The sequence below is a fragment of the Castanea sativa genome, chromosome 9, assembly GCF_040712315.1.
Source record: "Castanea sativa cultivar Marrone di Chiusa Pesio chromosome 9, ASM4071231v1".
Classification (NCBI taxonomy): Eukaryota; Viridiplantae; Streptophyta; class Magnoliopsida; order Fagales; family Fagaceae; genus Castanea; species Castanea sativa.
This window is the reverse complement of record NC_134021.1, coordinates 25,506,514-25,525,110: the sequence shown is the minus strand read 5'-3', so window position 1 is coordinate 25,525,110 and position 18,597 is coordinate 25,506,514. Positions and strand designations below refer to the sequence as shown.

At 48.1% G+C, this 18,597-nt stretch overlaps 1 protein-coding gene across 1 annotated transcript; it reads left to right on the top strand.

Moving 5' to 3' along the window:
- The first annotated feature begins 4,998 nt into the window (after positions 1-4,998).
- Positions 4,999-6,059, top strand: LOC142608959 (uncharacterized). Its single transcript, XM_075780609.1, has 2 exons — positions 4,999-5,328; positions 5,436-6,059. Exons 1-2 carry the CDS (start codon positions 4,999-5,001, stop codon positions 6,057-6,059), a joined length of 954 nt encoding a protein of 317 aa, XP_075636724.1.
- The last annotated feature ends 12,538 nt before the right edge of the window (positions 6,060-18,597 follow it).

Below are 18,597 nucleotides of genomic sequence, written 5' to 3'. Positions count from 1 at the left end.
CAGATAACCAAAGAGGTAAATTTCCATGTTGTTGATTGTGCATTATCATATAATGCTATTATTGGAAGATCGACTCTAAATACTTGGAAGGTGGTAACCTCTACCTACCACTTGTCCATCAAATTCTCAACCGAACACGGAATAGGCCAAGTGCAAGGAGACCAGTTGGCACCAGAGAGTGCTACCAAGTCCAGAAGTTGATTATTGCGGAGTTCATCCGAGAAGTTTAAGATCCAGATTGGTTGGCGAACGTAGTCATGGTAAAGAAAGCCAATGGAAAGTGGCAGATGTGCGTAGACTTTACTGACTTAAACAAAGCTTGCCCTAAGGATAGTTACCCATTACCACGCAATGACCAGCTGATGGACTCAACGGCAGGTCACAGGTTGCTGAACTTCATGGACGCCTTCTCAGGCTACAACCAGATAAAGATGGACGAGGCGGATTAAGAAAAGACTTCATTCATTACAAGCCAAGAGTTGTTTTGCTACAAAGTAATGCCCTTCTATTTGAAGAACACAGGGGCAACTTACTAAAGACTGGTTAACCACATGTTTCGTTCTCAAATCGGGTGAAATGTGGAGGTTTATGTAGATGATATGCTTGTAAAGAGCCTATACGAGGGAAATCATCTGGACAACGTTCAAGAGACTTTTGATACACTTCGGCGGTATAACATGAAGTTAAATCCAAGCAAGCGTGTTTTCGGAGTTTCATCGGGGAAGTTTTTGGGGTTCATGGTTTCGCACAGAGGAATTGAAGCAAATCCGGATAAAATCCAGGCGATACTGAATATGAAACCACTGAAAAATATCAAAGAAGTCCAGTCTCTTACCAGACGAGTTGCCGCCCTTAACAGGTTTGTGTCGAAAGCTACTGACAAGTGTTTGCCATTCTTTAAAGTCCTCAAAAAGGCATTTAAGTGGACGGACGAGTGTCAAAAGGCCTTCCAAGACTTGAAGACATACCTCATGACAGCGCCATTGCTGAGTCCATCTGTACTTGGAGAAGAGCTGTATTTGTATTTGGCGGTGTCCCCACACGCAGTAAGTTCGGCATTAGTCAAAGAAGAAGGGAGAATCCAGAAACCAGTTTATTACACAAGCCGTGCGATGAGAGGAGCGGAAGGACGATACTCGATGATGGAGAAGCTAGCTTTTGCCTTAATTACGGCTTCCAGGAAGCTGGGGCATTATTTCCAAGCTCATACTATCAACGTCTTAACAGATCATCATATAAAGAAGGTGTACGGGCCCTACCCCCCTGTCAAGCCCAATCACCCTAAGGCCCGAAAGGACTAACTCTTGCAGAAGCCTCACACTGACCACACGTAGTAACGCGCGTGCCGTCCAAGAGGTTCGATCTAGGAGTGCTCAAAGCAGCCTGTGACGTGCCCGGCCGAGCACAAACTTACCTACGGGGTCGGTCCCAACGCCACTATCATTTTCTCCTTCTCGCCACCAAACATCCACTTAGATGAAACGGTGTTGGACCTCCCTTCCATTACCTAGGGAATGCCCCTGCCGAGCATCAAACCCAGCGGTGGAGCCAGTTCCAATGCCACTCATTTTCTCCCATTCCCAACTAAACCCCCACTTAGGGGTAATTGTATTGGACCCCTCCCTTCACCCATTAGGAGAATAATCATGATCGTTCCACTAAGTTTGGCTATAAATAGACAAAGAAGAATCAGTCAAGGTGGTTGGCAATTTCAGAGAGAAAAGACTAGAGAGCGATATCAATTTTCCCGTGGAAGAGAGGGGAGAGATAGTGAGAAACAAGGGAAGGGGGTCCATTATACGGGCCTACCGAGCACAACACCACCCGTGGTAGGAAATCCAGAAGCCCACTATACAAATAGATTGTGAGCCCAATTCCCTTCGAGGCCCAGCAGCCCTATTTTGGGACACACAATTGGCGCCGTCTGTAGGAATCTCCTACGCAGCTGTGGTGCTATCTTGGCACGCTCGTAGGGATGTCTGGAAGTGGACAGAGAAGCCAGGCGGAGAGCGGCACTAGAGGGACGTCGCGGGGGTCCACATGGCAGGAAAGGAGGCAAAAAAGGCAGGAGGATAGAAGGCACGAGGAAGTAGAAGAGTCTGGGCCCGGGGAAGGGTCGTACCAAACCCTCCAGACAATGTCTGACGCCTCAGGCCGCAGTCGCCTTGACAGAAGAGACCGGGAGCTTGAACGGAGGGACCAAGAGCTCGAGCGCCTGCATAGGGCGATTAGGGATTTAGAGTTGCAAGCACGGGGCCAACGAGGGAGAAAGGACCATGGAGTATGAAGGGAAAGGTCAGTAAGTGTGGGGAATCGCCGTGAGGCCGGATCTCATCAATTCGGGTCTCATAGGCACCGCGACCGCTCGCGAGAGTGTGCGGACCGCAAATCAACTTCCCTCGATGTGGAGCGACCACGTAACGTGGCAATGGATACTATGAGCCGAGCACTGTGCCAAGCTGCCCGGTCACCGTTCTCTAGAGATATTGAAAGCGCACCTATGACGAGCCAGTTCGCGCGGCCACCGTTTAATTTCTACACTAGAAGGACAGACCCGGTGGAACATGTAAGTCACTATATTCAGATGATGTCCTTGCACTCTCATAACGATGCATTGATGTGTAAGGTTTTCCCCTCGAGCCTCGGGCCCACTGCATTGAGGTGGTTCAACGGGCTGAAGAAGGGCTCGATCCATAGTTTCTCGGAACTGATCCAGGAGTTCGGAGTACGGTTCATGACGTGTAGCCGGGTTTCGTAGCCCGTGGAAGCGTTGCTATCAATAAAGATGGGGGCTGGAGAGACCCTTCACAACTACGTCAGTCGGTACTAGGAGCTGTACAATGAGATCGGCGGGGGCAACGAAAAGATCGCGGCTAGCACCTTTCAGATTGGCCTACCCAAAGAGTCTGGGCTGAGAGAATCGTTAACCTTAAAGCCTCCCAAGGATATGAGGCAGTTGATGAGGCGTATCGAGAAGTATAAGCGCTTAGAGGACGATCGACTACAGTCCAAGAGGAAGGAGCCGATAATCAGTTATCCTCAGAACAACGGCTTCAACCCCAGACACAGGAAGGATTTGAGGATTCAAAAGCCCGGCCCTGCGGTTGGGGGGGTCAACGTGACATTCAAGGAGCCTGTACACCGCATCATTGATAGAATAAAAAATGAGCCATATTTTAGGCGACCGAACAGGATGGCAGGCGACCCGTCAAGGAGAAACCAGAACTTGTATTGTTCCTATCACAGGGATAGAGGGCACACCACCGAGCAGTGTAGAGTGTTGAAAGATCACCTGGAACAGTTGGTGAAGGCGGGGCATTTAAAAGAGTTTCTAGTGGAGACTGGGAGTCAGGAAACCGGACAGGCTGAGCAGCTACGTTGAAACCCTCTCCCTCCCCCTTTGGGAGTGATAGAGGTCATCCACGCCGCTCCAAGGGCAGTTATAACACCCACAGCTAAGGGGGTGTTAATTGTGGTGTCAGCAGAAGGAAGCACGAGCGAACAACCCTCGGGGAAGAGGCCGAGGTACAGTAGACAACCTATCGCGTTCGACGACGACGACCTAGAGGGTACTACCCATCCCCACCACGATGCTCTGATAGTCACGACTCGAATAAGGGGATTTATAGTAAAGAGAATAATGATAGATCAAGGGAGTGGCGTAGACGTGATGTACCCAGACTTATACAGGGGGCTCGGCCTGAAAAAGGGGGACTTGTCCAAGTATGATACACATTTAATGGGATTCGGCGGGCACATGGTGATTCTAGAGGGGCAGATTTCGCTCCCAGTTATCATGGGCGGCCGGGAGGTGGTGGTGACGTTCATAGTGATCGCCTCTTTCTCACCGTACACGGCAATATTCGGAAGGCCGTGGATACACAACATGGGGGCTGTGCCCTCCACCTTGCACGTAAAAGTCAAGTTTCGAACTGATGAGGGGATTACAGTGATAAGGGGCGATCAGCAAGCGGCCAAACAATGTTTGGTAACCACGGCAATCAAACAAACTAAGCAGAAGGAACCAGCCGAGAAGGCGCCCCTATAGCAATTACAGTACCCCCAGGTGGAGAGGACCAGTGCTGCCGAAGATTTAGTAAGCGTAAAGATCTTGCCAGGAAGTGAAAGGAGTTTTCAGATAGGGGCAGGCTTGAGTGATGGGGAAAGGGTGCAGCTACTGTTATTCCTCATACAAAACGTGGATGAGTTTGCATGGAGTCCATATGAGGTACCTGGCGTCGACCCCGAGTTCATAGTTCACAGGCTGAATGTGGATCCTTTGTGCCCCCCTAAGAAATAGAGACCGAGAAGGTCTGCTAAGGAGCACGCGGACGCCATCAGACAGGAAGTTGGGAGGCTGAGAGAAGCAAAGGCCATAAAGGAAACATTCTTTCCGGAATGGCTCTTAAACACGGTGGTCGTGAAGAGGAAGAGCGGCAAGTGGAGGGTTTGTGTTGATTTTACCAATCTGAACCGAGCATGTCTGAAGGATCCGTTTTCGATGCCGAAAATCGACCAATTGGTGGACGCTACATACAGGCACCCGAGGATGAGTTTCCTCGACGCTTTCCAGGGCTATCACCAAATTACCCTGGCTGCCGAGGACCAGGAGAAGACGACATTCTTAATGCCTGACGCTAACTACCACTATACTGTGATGCCGTTCGGTTTGAAGAACGCGGGAGCCACATATCAACGAATGATGACAAGGATGTTTAGGGACAAGGTCGGACGGACGGTGGAAGTATACATTGACGACATGGTGATAAAGAGCAAGCAAGAAGGCAGCACATTGGCGACCTGGAAGAAGTGTTCGAGATACTCCGACGACACCGACTGCGCCTCAACGCCGATAAGTGTGCATTCGGGGTTGAATCCGGCAGATTCCTGGGTTATTTGATTACTAAACGGGGGATAGAGGTCAGCCCCGATCAAATCGAAGCTGTGAAACGTCTCAGACAGCCGGGCAACCCGAAAGAGGTTCAAAAGCTAACCGGTATGCTGGCCGCCCTCAACTGGTTTATTTCCAAGTTCACTAATCGGTGCCGGCCTTTTTACCAACTTCTAAAGAAGTGGAAGGGGTTCCAATGGGATGAGGAATGTGACAGGGCCTTCCAGGATCTGAAGGATTACCTTGGCCGGGCACCGACGTTGTCAGCCCCCGAGCCGAGAGAAGACTTATACATGTACCTCTCCGTGTCCGAGCATGCAGCGAGCGCCGTACTACTAAGGGATAACGGTGCACAGCTCCCGGTTTATTACATCAGCAAAATGCTAGTCGACGCGGAGACCAAGTACTTGCCACTGGAAAAGCTAGTGCTGGCACTCGTACACTCCACCTGAAAGTTGCCCCATTATTTTCAGGCTCACACAGTCCACGTCTTGACTGAGTACCCGCTCCAGTCACTGTTGAGGAGATCTGACTTCACGGGGAGGATAGCCAAGTGGGGGACTCGGCTAGGCTCCTTCGACATCAGATACAAGCCGAGGAACTCGGTGAAGGGACAGTGGCGAATTTTATTGCTGAGTTCACACCGAGAGCTACGAGCATAACCGGCTTGGTAGAAGTCAGGCCATGGAGGGTGTTTGTGGACGGAGTATCCAATACGGCTGGAGCTGGGGCAGGGATCGTGGTCATCACCCCGGAAGAGCTGAAGCTGGAACACTCATTCAGGTTAAGCTTCAGGGCTTCTAACAATGAGGCCGAATACGAAGCTCTGCTTGCAGGACTAAGGGTTGTCATGGATCTGGGAGCAATGGAGGTGGAGGTGTATTCGGACTCCCTCCTCGTGGTAAGTCAAGTCCAGGGGAACTTCGAGGCCAAGGATCCCCGGATGATAGAATACCTGCGGCTAGCAAAGCAGATGATGGGTAACTTTGAGACAGTCAAGATAGAGCGGATAGCCCGGGGGAAAAACCGGTACGCCGATTCCTTGGCAACTCTAGCATCATCAATAGCTAACGAGGTACCTTGGTTGATTAGGGTGGAGTTGTTGCCCGAGCCAAGTATTGCCTCCAGGGCACTGGTTGTACAGGTCACTGAAGCCGAGAGATGCTAGATTGATCCGATCATCGACTTCCTTTCAGAGGATCGAACCCCGGAAGATGAGAAGGTGGCAGCCAGAATACGGTGAACTGCCACTCGGTACTGGTTATCTGCCGATCGAAAGCTATATCGTAGGTCATTCGAAGGGCCATACCTGCAGTGCCTACGCCCCGACCAAGCTAAGGAACTGTTAGCCAAACTACACGAGGGAGTCTGCAGTAGCCAAGTGAAGGGCCGCTCGCTGGTGCACCGAGCAATGACCCAAGGTTTCTGGTGGCCGCAGATGAGGAAGGAAGCCACCGAGTATGCTCAGAGATGTGAACAGTGTCAGGTTCACGCGCTTATGATCTGCCAACCGGCTGGGAACCTGAACCCAAATTGCAGCCCGTGGCCATTCGCTCGCTGGGGGCTGGATATAGTCGGGCCTTTTCCCCGAGCAACGGGCAACCGAAGGTTCGTGCTGGTGGCGGTGGACTACTTCACAAAGTGAGCAGAGGCCGAGGCGCTGGCCAACATCCGAGACGTTGATGTTAAGAGATTTGTATGGAGGAACATTATAACAAGGTTCGGTGTGCCGGAGTCCTTAATATCGAACAACGGCCTACAGTTCGACAGCAGAGCGTTCCGGGAGTTCTGCGAGGGCCTTGGTATCTGGAACCGATACTCCACGCCGGCCTATCCGCAGAGTAATGGCCAGGCGGAAGCAACCAACAAGGCCATCGTGAGCGGCCTGAAGAAAAGATTGGAGGGCGCTAAGGACAGATGGACCGAGGAGTTGCCAAGCGTCCTGTGGGCATACCGAACTACTCCGAGGAGGTCCACCGGAGAAATGTCGTTCTCTCTAACCTACGGGGCGGAGGCGGTCATCCCCGCTGAAGTAAACCTGTGTAACGCCCAAGTTGCGAGATTCGCTTTTAACAAGAACGAGAAGTTGATGGCTAGGGAGTTGAACCTGCTGGAGGAGCACCGAGATATGGCCACCATTCGGCTGGCGGAGTATCAACAGAAGCTTGCCCGGAGGTACAGTAGAGCTGTCAGAAGGAGGGAGTTTACCGCGGGAGATCTGGTACTCCGAAAGGTAGTGGGGAGCACACGAGACGCGAGCACGGGAAAGCTAGCTCCGACCTGGGAGGGGCCCTACCGTGTGGCTGCTATTGCCAAAGCAGGGGCATACTATCTAGAGGATTTGGAGGAAAGACCGCTTCCCCGGCCATGGAATGTTCGCAATCTGAAAAAAATTTATCAGTAACCGGACACCCCCCAAAGATACAAAACTGATGTAACCGGGCACCGCTGCCTGTTTCATATGAAGACCTTGAGTCAGCGTCTCTTTTTTATTTCAAGTTATGATTGCCAGGCAAGGGTTATAAAGCGGATCGCGGGGTTAAAAGCAAATCGTTCACGGCAAGGACAAAAACCTGCCCTCGGTTCAAGCCCTATCACCAAGCAGGTGAAAACCTTACACCATTTTCATCTAAGGACAGAAACTTGCCCTCGGTTCAAGCCCTATCACCGAGCAGGTGAAAACCTTACACTATTTTTATCTAAGGACAAAAACCTGCCCTCGGTTCGAGCCCTATCACCGAACAGGTGAAAATCTTACGTTATTTTCTATTTTAGGATAGAAACCTGCCCTCGGTTTGAGCCCTATCACCGAGCAAGTGAAAACCTTACGCTGTTTTCTATTTAACGACAGAAACCTACCCATGGTCCGAGCCCTATCGCCGAGCAGGCAAAAGCCCTACACTAGCCCTATTGCCGAGTTGATATTTGGTTAATTTGTTTAATTTAAGTTATTCAGTTACGCCGGGCATCCAGTAACATAAGCCCCGACGGCTCCTGGCAATCTAAAGCGAGAGAGTAAGATACGATGGCATTTAACAACAATATAAATGGCATAAATTGAAACAACGATATCTAAAAAACATTAATCATAGATATATGATAGAAAGGGAAATTGTTCTATCGCCACAGCCCGGCGATTTGAGCTCTTCGAACGGCAAAGAAAAAATAATTACGGCAATAAAACAAAAGGAAAAAGCAGGACAAAGAAAGGCCGAATCATCAAACGGCAGGGTCGGTTGGAGGGGGCGAAGGCACAGGCTGCTCGATTCCGCTCACAGTTGTCGGTAGGGCTTGTTCTGGTGCGGTTTTGGCCCCACGCGGATGTGGCTTGACACCTCAGGGTCGGCTGCCTCCATATGAGCATCGATGTCCCGCACAAGGTCGATCATACTCGAAGTCTTCTCCTCATCTGATGCCTCGGTCCGACTCTGAACGGTAGGGGGAGGGGGGACCGGGTAGGGGATATGCTCGATGTTCCACAGCGATGAGTCCGCAGCCACCCCCACCACCTGAAGGGCAGCTAGCCATCCCTCCCCGAAGCCATGGTGCCGAGCTTGGTGAATGATTGGCTCCGTGGAGTTTTCAGCATCCAAGAAGCCGACATTGTACCACTTCTCCTCGCAGGCTTCGAGGGACTCCTTCAGGCTGGCGATCTCATTAGCCTGGGCTAGACTCAAGCTGTCCACCGTCGCTAGCTTGAGCTCGGTCTCCCCGAGCTTCGTCTCCAGGAAGGTCAGCTTCCCTTCAGCGGTTTGCCGAGCTTTCTCTGCGTCCACCGCCTTCCTCTCTAACGCCGCGGCAGCCTCCCCCTTTTCCCTGGCCGTGGCTTCAGCAACAGCCTTCAGCGCCTTCTCCCCCTCCAGGGCCTTGGCAGCATCCTTCAGCCGCCCGGTCACAACACTTGTCATCTGCGCGGCCTGGAGATAGGATAGTAACCAAGTGACGAAATTAGAAAAGAAAAGAGAGAAACACTCGATGCAATGCACATAGTCAAGGGGGATAGAGCGTTACCGCGATAGAGTGCCATAGCAGTCGCGTGGCCAATGTCTCGTCATCGCCCTGCGCATAGTAGTGCACATCCTCGAGCAGCATGAGGCCCTGCGCCAAGCTTTGGGCCACTCAGCCCCCTGCGCCCCTGTCCCATAGCCGGACGCTGAAGGTCGCCGGCAAACACTCGTCACCCAACTAGAAGGTGTGCTGCCAACCAGCCACCTGCCGTGAAGAGGATGCCACGTTCGTCCCTGCCTGCACCGCGGGGGGTGTTGCCGCTGGCCCCTCCGGAATCCTGGAACCACCCGCTGCACGGGGAGGGGTCTTCGGCAAAGCATCACCCGGTATAGGAGGGTTACTCTCGGCAACCCTTTTTCTCTTCCTGCCCTCGCCTCTAGGAGGAGTTGGACTTGTTTCTCTCAGGGACTGGGTTTGAGCCACAGGACCGGTGCCAGAGATGAATCGGGAAAGGGTCATCTCCCTGTGCTTCACCATTCTCTCTGCTTGGGCGGTAGCGGGTTCCTCGGTTACGGGGGTAGCGTCCTCTTGCCGTCCGATCGCTTCGTGCCTTCGTCGACTCTGCGAGACTCGCTCGGTAGAGCTGTCCCTCACCAGCGCGATGTCATCGGCAGTTGTATAGTGCGGGCCGCTTCCTTGAGCCTCGCTTGTGGTAAGCCCGGGGGGGAGGAAGGTCTTATACTGCACGTTGATATACAACAAGAGTGGGGCTATCCACCAAGAGCGCCTGGCCGAAGCTCTGCCAAGTGGTGTACATGGGGTTGACGCCGAGGATCAAATGAGACGCCCTAAGCTGCCCGTCGTCGTGCACGAAGATCTCCGACCTAAGAACGAAGTTGAGTCACGTGCGTGTATAACTTGACTGTCCGGGAAGAACCTTCGGGATTCTACAGTAAGTCAAGAAACAAACCGATAAGCTAAAAGAGAAAAATATAATATAATATGTATAAAGGGTTCAAGAAACAATCGAAGGAGGGTTGCCGGTACCAACCAACTTCACGCGGTGAGAGCTGGCAAAGAAGCTCACTGGCGTGCCAGTTACCACGCACCCGAACGAACTCCCCGGCCGAGTTCCTATTAGAGTCGGGCAGGCAGGATATGAGCCGGACTCGGGTATCTCTAGTTTTCAAGTAGTAACCACGGGCGAAGTTGCCGCACAGTTTATACATGAAATTTATGTCGTGCTGGTTCAACTGCAGCCCGAACATGTGGTTTAACCGGACGACACAGCTAATAACCCTATAAAAGTTGGGGGGAAACTGGTCGGGGCACAGACCATAAAACCCTAGGGTACCTATGACAAGAGGATCTACAGGGAACCTAACCCCACCCTCAAGTATCAACATCAGCGGGAAGAACGCTGCGTTCAAATCAGCAGCCCTCTGAAGTTCGAGGTCGCCCACGTTGCAATACGTAACATTGACATCCCCTGGAATGCCAAAGGTCTCTCTAAAACTGGCCAAGGCAGCCCCAAGGGCAAGTAGGTGAGAGAATCCCATTACTATAAAGTGATATGGAAGAAAATTGAAAAGTTAAGTGAGGTAGAAAGAACTTACTTGTGGGCTCTAGAGAGTGGAGAACTGAGGAGGTTTTTTGGCGCAGAAGAAGAATGCTCGGCAAAGAAGGGGATGGGAGTAATGGAAACACGAAAAATGGAGAAGGAGTCTAGGATGGGCTTCTTATAGGCCCTTGAAACGTTTAATGAGGCCAGAGGCGGGGAAAATAACCCTCCCAAATCATTTTCTTGGGTAAACCCCCACACGTGTGGGCACGGTTCACGAACCGTCGGGCGGTTCGCAAACCGTTGGGCGATTCGCTAACTACCAAATATTAATTACTGATGTGACGATCTGATACAACGCCATTCTCGAGAAATCCGCTGAGACGATTTCCCTAGCCGGGTGCCGAGAATATACGTCCGCGGGAACCCATCACTACGACTTGCCCGGGATCCTTGATTCATCACCTGAAGTAGAGCATGAATCAAGGGGGGCTATTGTACGGGCCTTACCCCCTATCAAGCCCAATCGCCCTAAGGCTCGAAAGGACTAACTCTTACAGAAGCCTCGCTTCGACCACACGTAGTAACGCACGTGCCATCCAAAAGGTTCAATCTAAGAGTGCTCAAAGCAGCCTATGACATGCCCGGCCGAGCACAGACTTACCTACGGGGTCGGTCCCAACGCCACTATCATTTTCTCCTTCCCGCCACCAAACATCCACTTAGATGAAACGGTGTTGTACCTCCCTTCCATTACTTAGGGAACGCCCCTGCCGAGTATCAAACCCAGTGGTGGAGCCAGTTCCAATGCCACTCATTTTCTCCCACTCCCAACTAAACCCCCACTTAGGGGTAATTGTATTGGACCCCTCCCTTCACCCATCAGGAGAATAATCATGACCGCTCCACTAAGTTTGGCTATAAATAGACAAAGAAGAATCAGTCAAGGTGGTTGGCAATATCAAAGAGAAAAGACTATAGAGGGAGCGATATCAATTTTCCCGAGGAAGAGAGGGGAGAGATAGTGAGAAACAAGGGAATAGGGTCCATTATACGGGCCTGCCGAGCATAACACCACCCGTGGTAGGAAATCTAGAAGCCCACTATACAAATAGATTGTGAGCCCAAATCCCTTCGAGGCCCAGCAGCCCTATTTTGGGATGCACAGAAGGCAATGAACAAGTTGGAAGCCGCTAGACGATTAATACAGTGGGCTGTGGAACTTAGCGAGTTTGACGTCAGATACCTTCCAAGGAGCACGATAAAAGCACAGGCATTAGCAGATTTCATTGCAGAGTTCACCCCCAGCCAGGACGAGTTGGACAAAGACGAGGGAGTTGAAAGATGGGTTATCAATGTAGACAGATCGTCCACACTATATACAGGGGGATTAGAGTCATACTCAAGTCCCCAAAGGGTGATAAGCTGGAGTACGCGGCCCGTCTACAGTACCAAACCACCAACAACGAGGCTGAGTACGAAGCTCTACTCAAAGGACTGGAATTGGCTAAGTCCTTAGGGGCGAAGTCGATAATAGTCAAAGGAGATTCTCAACTAGTCATCAACCAAGTAAATGGAATGTGTGATACCAAGGAAGATCGGATGAAGAAATACCTCAGCAAAGTGAAACGACTTGCATGAAAGTTTTCAGTAGTAAGTTTTGTTCAACTCCCTAGGGAGGAAAATATGGAAGCAGATGCCTTGGCGAAAGCAGCTTCGGCAGGAGGAGTTACGGACGAGTACGACAACGTCCAATATATGCCAAGCATAGACTTTTCGGACATACAGCAGATAGGAGGGGGAGAAAATTGGATGAGTCCAATAGTAATCTATCTTAAAGATGGAAGGCTTCTAGAAGACAAGGATGAAGTTAGGAAATTGAGGGTCAGGGCAGCCAAATATGTCCTCATAAATGAAGTGTTGTACAAGTGAGGTTTTTCCCAACCTTACCTAAGATGCTTGGATCCGGACGAGTCAAACTATGTTTTGAGGGAAGTTCATGAAAGAGCATGTGGGAATCATTCAGATGCTAAGGCCTATGTCAAGATGTGTGACCAGTGTCAGCGCTATAGCAACGTCCCTAGACAGCCATCAGAGTATTAGACCCCAATGATGGCCCCATGGCCCTTTGCACAGTGGGGAGGACTGGATATCCTAGGTCCTTTCCCCATGGGAACTAGACAAATGAAGTTTTTGGTAGTAGGAATTGATTACTTTACCAAATGGGTGGAGGCTGAACCTCTTGCAAAAATCACTCAGCAAAACGTCAAGAATTTCGTTTGGAAGAATATTTTATGTAGGTTCGGAGTACCCAGGGTACTAGTATCAGATAACGGACGTCAGTTTGACAACGCACCCTTCAGGGACTTTTGCGAACATTTTGGAATCAAGAATCACTATTCCTCACCCTTCCATCCACAGGCGAATGGACAAGCTGAAGTAGCGAACCAATCCCTGCTGAAAATCATCAAGACTCAGCTCGAGGGGGCAAAAGGGATGTGGCCAGACAAATTACCAGGTGTTCTTTGGGCCTACAAGACGACTGTGAGAACCCTGACAGGAGAAACCCCCTTCAAACTAGCCTATGGAAGTGAAACCGTCGTACCGATAGAAGTTCATATGGCTAACCTTCGAGTGATGAAGTATCAGGAGAAAGAAAATGAGGAACAGCTTCGTCTTGACCTCGATCTCATTGATGAGGTAAGGATGGATGCAGAGCAAAGGACAGCAAGATACAAGAATCTTATGACTAGGCAGTATGATGCCATGGTAAAACCCAGACGTTTCAATGTCGGAAACCTCGTTTTTAAAAGGGTGTCTTTGGCAACCAGGAACCCAGCTCATGGAAAATTAGGACCTAATTGGGAAGGACCTTACAGGGTAATCAACTGCAAAAGGCAGGGGTCTTACTACCTACAAGCTCTGGACGGACGGAAGTTAGAGCATCCATGAAACGTGGAGCACTTGAGAAGGTACTATCAGTAATGAGTGGGGACGAGGGAAAGCAATGACGAGGTTACAGATATGGACGAAGTTACAGCTATGATCTATGTGTTCACTTATATTTACTGTTGTGTTTTTATTACTACTATGGTGTGTATTAAGAATAAAAAGTGCACTAGTTCTTAAACTTTTGCACTGTCTACAGACCAGCTTGTGAAAGACGAGGTTATGTATTTTCCTAAGTATTTTGATAAGGTGCTAGCTTACAAGCATGTGCCATATTTGTGGACAATATTCATATAATAATATGGTTTGGATTTCTAATGTATTTAATGCATAAATCTAATTTCCATAATAGTACCCACAAGGGGGGCAAAACCCTAAGACGAATGAAAATCACTGGACGCAGAGATGTAACGTTTATAAACTTTCCTCAAGACGAGGATAAAGTAAAAATAAGCCAAGGCATAAAAGGCCATACAGTGTGGTACTAGTCCATGGACGAGCATCAGACCAGTATGCTTAGATGCTCCAGGACAAGTTAAACACTAAAAGCGTCTTGACAAAAGGCAAATGCCAAGTCAAGCCTATAGACGAGGTTAAGGTCTGACAAGACCATCATTGCTATCTTGAATCGTCCACACACAAACGGCTCGTCTACAGGAAAAACTTGTGGACGAACCTCTAATGTCGTCCATAAGAAAAGCATATGGACGACCCTTTAATACTTAGAAGTATGCAAATCTCAATAACAGTAGTGATAAAGGATAAACTCGTCCATGCAATAAAAGTAGTGGATGAAAATAGACATTCATTAAGAAAATAGACATTCATTAAAGCATAAAAAGGGGAGACGTCCGTCGTCCAAAAACCCTTATGAAGCAAGCCTTCAAAGGCAATTGTTAATACACTCATCCAAAGTATGATGGACGAGACAATTGTTTCCAAATACATCTTAATAAAGGTCCTAAAAACAACGGACCAAATCAAAAAGAAAAACAAATAAACACTAAGTTAACAATCTCGTCTTTAAGCAGGAGGGGCGTCGGCATTAGGGTCGTCTTGAGGTGGCTTCGTAGAGGCATCGTCCTTAATATTGACATCCTCTGAGCTCGTCTGGAGAAGGGAACTTGAAGTAGCCCTACCTAGGTTAAGTTTGATGAGGCTGAAGTCAATTTTAGGGAATTTCTCCATGGCTTTTATCCTGAAATCTTCGAACCCAGCTGCATAGTTGGTGTCCAATTGATTGGTGAATTCTTTGGACGACTTAAACTCTGCAACCGTGTCTCCCCTGACCTTTTCAAGAAGGGCGCTTAGCTTGTCATTCCTCTTCTGAAGGAATTTAAGACGAGCGTCCTTATCTTTGATGTCTGTCCTCAACTCATCGACATTGCTTTTTAGCTTCTTCGCATCCTCCTTAGCCTTGGCAGCTACTTCAGCCCACCTTTTAGACTCGTCCTTCACTTTTTGGACCGTCCTCTCCAATAAGTTCCTCGTCTTGTCTAATTCTGTCGCCTGCCTGCGCACATTAAAATATTATCACAATATGTACAAGCATTACTGGAAAGACGAGGGATACATATACAAAGAGTGCATACCTTAAAGAGGTCATGAACTGCGGAGTGCTCAAAATCCTTTAAAGATATGTCATAGCATGCCAGCACATCCTCGTCCGTCACGGCCTTCTCAAATCTTTCCCAAGCCAAGTTCTCATTGGCTAGAAGGTTTTGAGGCACTTGTTGAGAAGGTTGGGACGAGGCAGGAGCAGTGACCTTGGACGTGATTTTCGCAGATGAGGGATCCTTGGGCTTAGAATCAACATCTACTATCTGGACGGAGTGATCCTGGGGGACAAGGACGGGGTCTGTTTGATTGTCTTTGGTTCGAGCATTCTTAGCTTTAGACGACCTATGCTTAGCCCTTTTTTCCTTACGTCTGCTCGGAAGGTTCTCCAAGTCCACCCCAAGAGACAAGCTTTTCCTTTTGTCTCCAGTGGAGGGATGAGGTTGAGACTCCTCTGGGACAAGATGAGGAGACCCACCAAGGGCAGGAAGAGGTTGAGGCAGAACCTCAGGCCCCACATCCTCGTCCATAACCTCCTTCCCTTTATTCTCCTTCATGGTAGCCATTCCTGCAGAGAAATTTGTTAGAATCACTTCTAGAAATGACAAAGGATTACTTAAAAGTAAAAACTTACGTCTCCGGACTGTACGCTTATGGGCAGTGGCTTGAGGGGAAGGCTCAGGACCAAGTCCCCAAGTAGCAAGACGCTGATAAGTGACTAAAGAATGAAAGTCCCGTTCAGGATGAAGACGAGCTTTCTGAACACGTTCAAGGAAAAACCTATTCAAGTGAGGCCATCTAGAACCTATGAAAAAGAGGAAAGTGATTAGATAACTACGATAAAAAATAACAAACAATAAAGGTTCAGCCATAGACATACCTTCAAGACGAAGGTTCCCTAACTCTCCTGTGTAGGGAGGAAATGGGTCCCTGTCAACCTCAATAGGGCTTCCAGCCCAAAAGCCAGAGACGAAGAAAAAGTCCATCTTCCATTTCCTATCTGAGGTGACTAAGGACTTAATTAGCCTATAATCTCTCCCTCTAGCTGTGAACTGATAAAAGCCAAGGGATTGGTTAATCTCGGAGGGCTTGTAGCAGAAGAGAAACTTGTCCACGGTAAGAGGACGATCCCCCTCAAACACTTCCTTCCACAAAACTTACATAGCGACAATCAGCCTTCATGAATTAGGGTTAAACTAACATATGCCTAAACCTAACCTAGAAAGCAGTTCCCTAGCGAAGGCATTAAGGGGCAACCTCAAACCCCCCAAGAGGTAAGCCTCATAAATACCAACACCAAAACGGGGTTGACAACACCACTCACCACGCACAGGTACCCTGGGATTCAAGTCCTCAGGAATTTGATACCAAGTCTTAAGAATGTCTAACTTTCTCTCGTCTGTCTTAGAAGCAACCTCAATAGCACAACTATACATTACCTCTTCCTCGTCCTGAGCAGAAGACGAGGGGGCACTAGTACCAGCCCTAGACTCGGACTCAGCCCTCGTCCTAAGGCTTCCTGAAGTACCTCTATAGGCTCTAGGGACGCCTGACCTATACTCGTCCGTAATGTTTCCTTCGCTACTGCTATTACAATCACTACTACTATCACTAGACCCACTAAAACTACTAAGGTCATGATACTCGTTTATGGCTTTGGCAACACTATTGCTAGACGAAGAAAGGGTCACCTCAGACATCTTTTAAAGAAAGCCAAAAACCTGAGGACGAGGATGGAGAAAATACCTGGATCTAGACAAAGAGACCATGGACGCAAGAAACTTCTAGACGAGGCGCTAGGACGAGGGAGGTCAAAGAAGAAAATCTCAAAAATGAGGAGGGTAGTGGAGGAATTCTACTATTTATAGGCAATGAACCCTAGTACCAGAAGCGACACAACCAATCAAAATGTGACAAATGGCACGTCCCTCGAAAAACGAGTTGACATGACCAGTCACCAATTAAATCATGACACGTGGCACCCACAACAACTTACATAATGACACGCATCCAAAAGATGACACCAATTAATGTACTCCCTGGACAACCTATGGATAAGGGGGCAACTGATGTGGTATAAAAAATACAACTCCAATAATCGTCCATGGAGGTCGTCCAGGGCAAGACCAAGCAATCGAAGGCTGTAAGAATCTCGTCCAAGAAGCTCGTCCATGTAGAAAGATGTTTGGATGAGGTTTCGCGTGGTTAAATTTCACAAAAACCCCGCCATGTCGTCCAGGGTCATCATGAACCTCGTCCATAGAAAGGGTCGTCCATAAAGGAAGGACCTCCCTTAAAATGCGAGATACGTTCGGCAGGAAGTCCTCAAGACGAGGACCCCTGGACGAACCCCAGACACTTGGAAAAATTCCTAAGCGTGTAGTACAACTCCTTATTACACGCATAACTTCCAATAACATTTAGGTGAGAAGTCTGTAACTCCCAAACAGTTGTGGAAGTTATCTTTGAACCCTCACACCTTCTCAAATCCAGGGGAGGTTACAAGTTTGATAACTGTTTATAGGACACTATATATACATTCATTCAGACAAAACAAAGGTACGTTTTTTTTTTTACTTCTCTAAAAGAGTTGGAACTCCAAAAATATAGAGAAAAAACTAACTTTGCCATCGGAGGGTTCTTGGCCGGCGACCCCGGTCACCTTTGATCGCTTTTCTTTCTTTTTCAGGTCATCGAGAGAGCAAGTAGATCATTCAAGTCCGAAGCATCCAGCCTACTGATTTTCTTCACATCATCAACATTAACTACACTTTTAGTTCTTTCCACTAAAACTATATCGTATGCAAAATAGTATACACCAAGTGAATGTACTTCCTTTTGAATCAATTTAGTGAACTTATCCATCATTAGTGCAAAAATGTACGGGTTTATTGCCGACCTTTGATGCAAACCTATTGTGATAGGAAACTCACTTTGTGATTCCACCACTTGTTCCCATACTAACTACAACGTCGTTAGACATATTTTTAATCAACTTAATATACTTTAAAGGAACTCAATTCTTCTCCAATACTGACCATATAGCCTCTTTAGGGACCCAATTACATGCTTTCACAATATCAATAAAAATCATATGAAAATCTTTATAGGCCTCTCTATATTTTTTCATTAGATGTCTAGGTAAGAAAATAGCTTCCATTATAGATCGTCCTAGCATAAAACCAAATTGATTATCTGATACTATTGTTTCATGTCTTAACCTATGTTTGATCACTCTTTTCCATTGTTTGATGGTGTGAGTGTGTGACTCATAGGTTTGATTCCATAAATAATTTGAAAATCCCCTTGTTCTTGTAAATAGGTATTAAAGTATTTCTCCTCCACTCATTAGGCATTTTGTTAACACTTAAGATCTCATTGAAAAGGTCTTATTGAAAAGGTTTGCCAACCAACCAACATACACCCACATCACCTAAGCACTTCTAAACTTCAAATGGGGATCGTTTGGTCCCACGAATTTTTTTCCATATTCATCATTTTTATTGCATCTTTCACCAAAATCATTCTAATTCGTTGAGCAAATATATTGTTTTCATCATCCACTGAGTTACCCAAATTGCTCCAATATTTTGTATCATTTCCATTAAAAGTTTACCAATATAGCTTTTAAATCATTCTTTAATATGCTCTTCTTTTACTAACACTATTTCATCTTCATCTTTAATGCACC

Bases quoted from the DNA above. Each gene is read 5' to 3' on its own strand.
- LOC142608959 (XM_075780609.1), top strand. From the start codon at position 4,999: ATGCTGGCCGCCCTCAACTGGTTTATTTCCAAGTTCACTAATCGGTGC. The intron at 5,329-5,435 runs GTACACTCCACC...CTTCACGGGGAG, and splicing joins AAAAGCTAGTGCTGGCACTC to GATAGCCAAGTGGGGGACTC.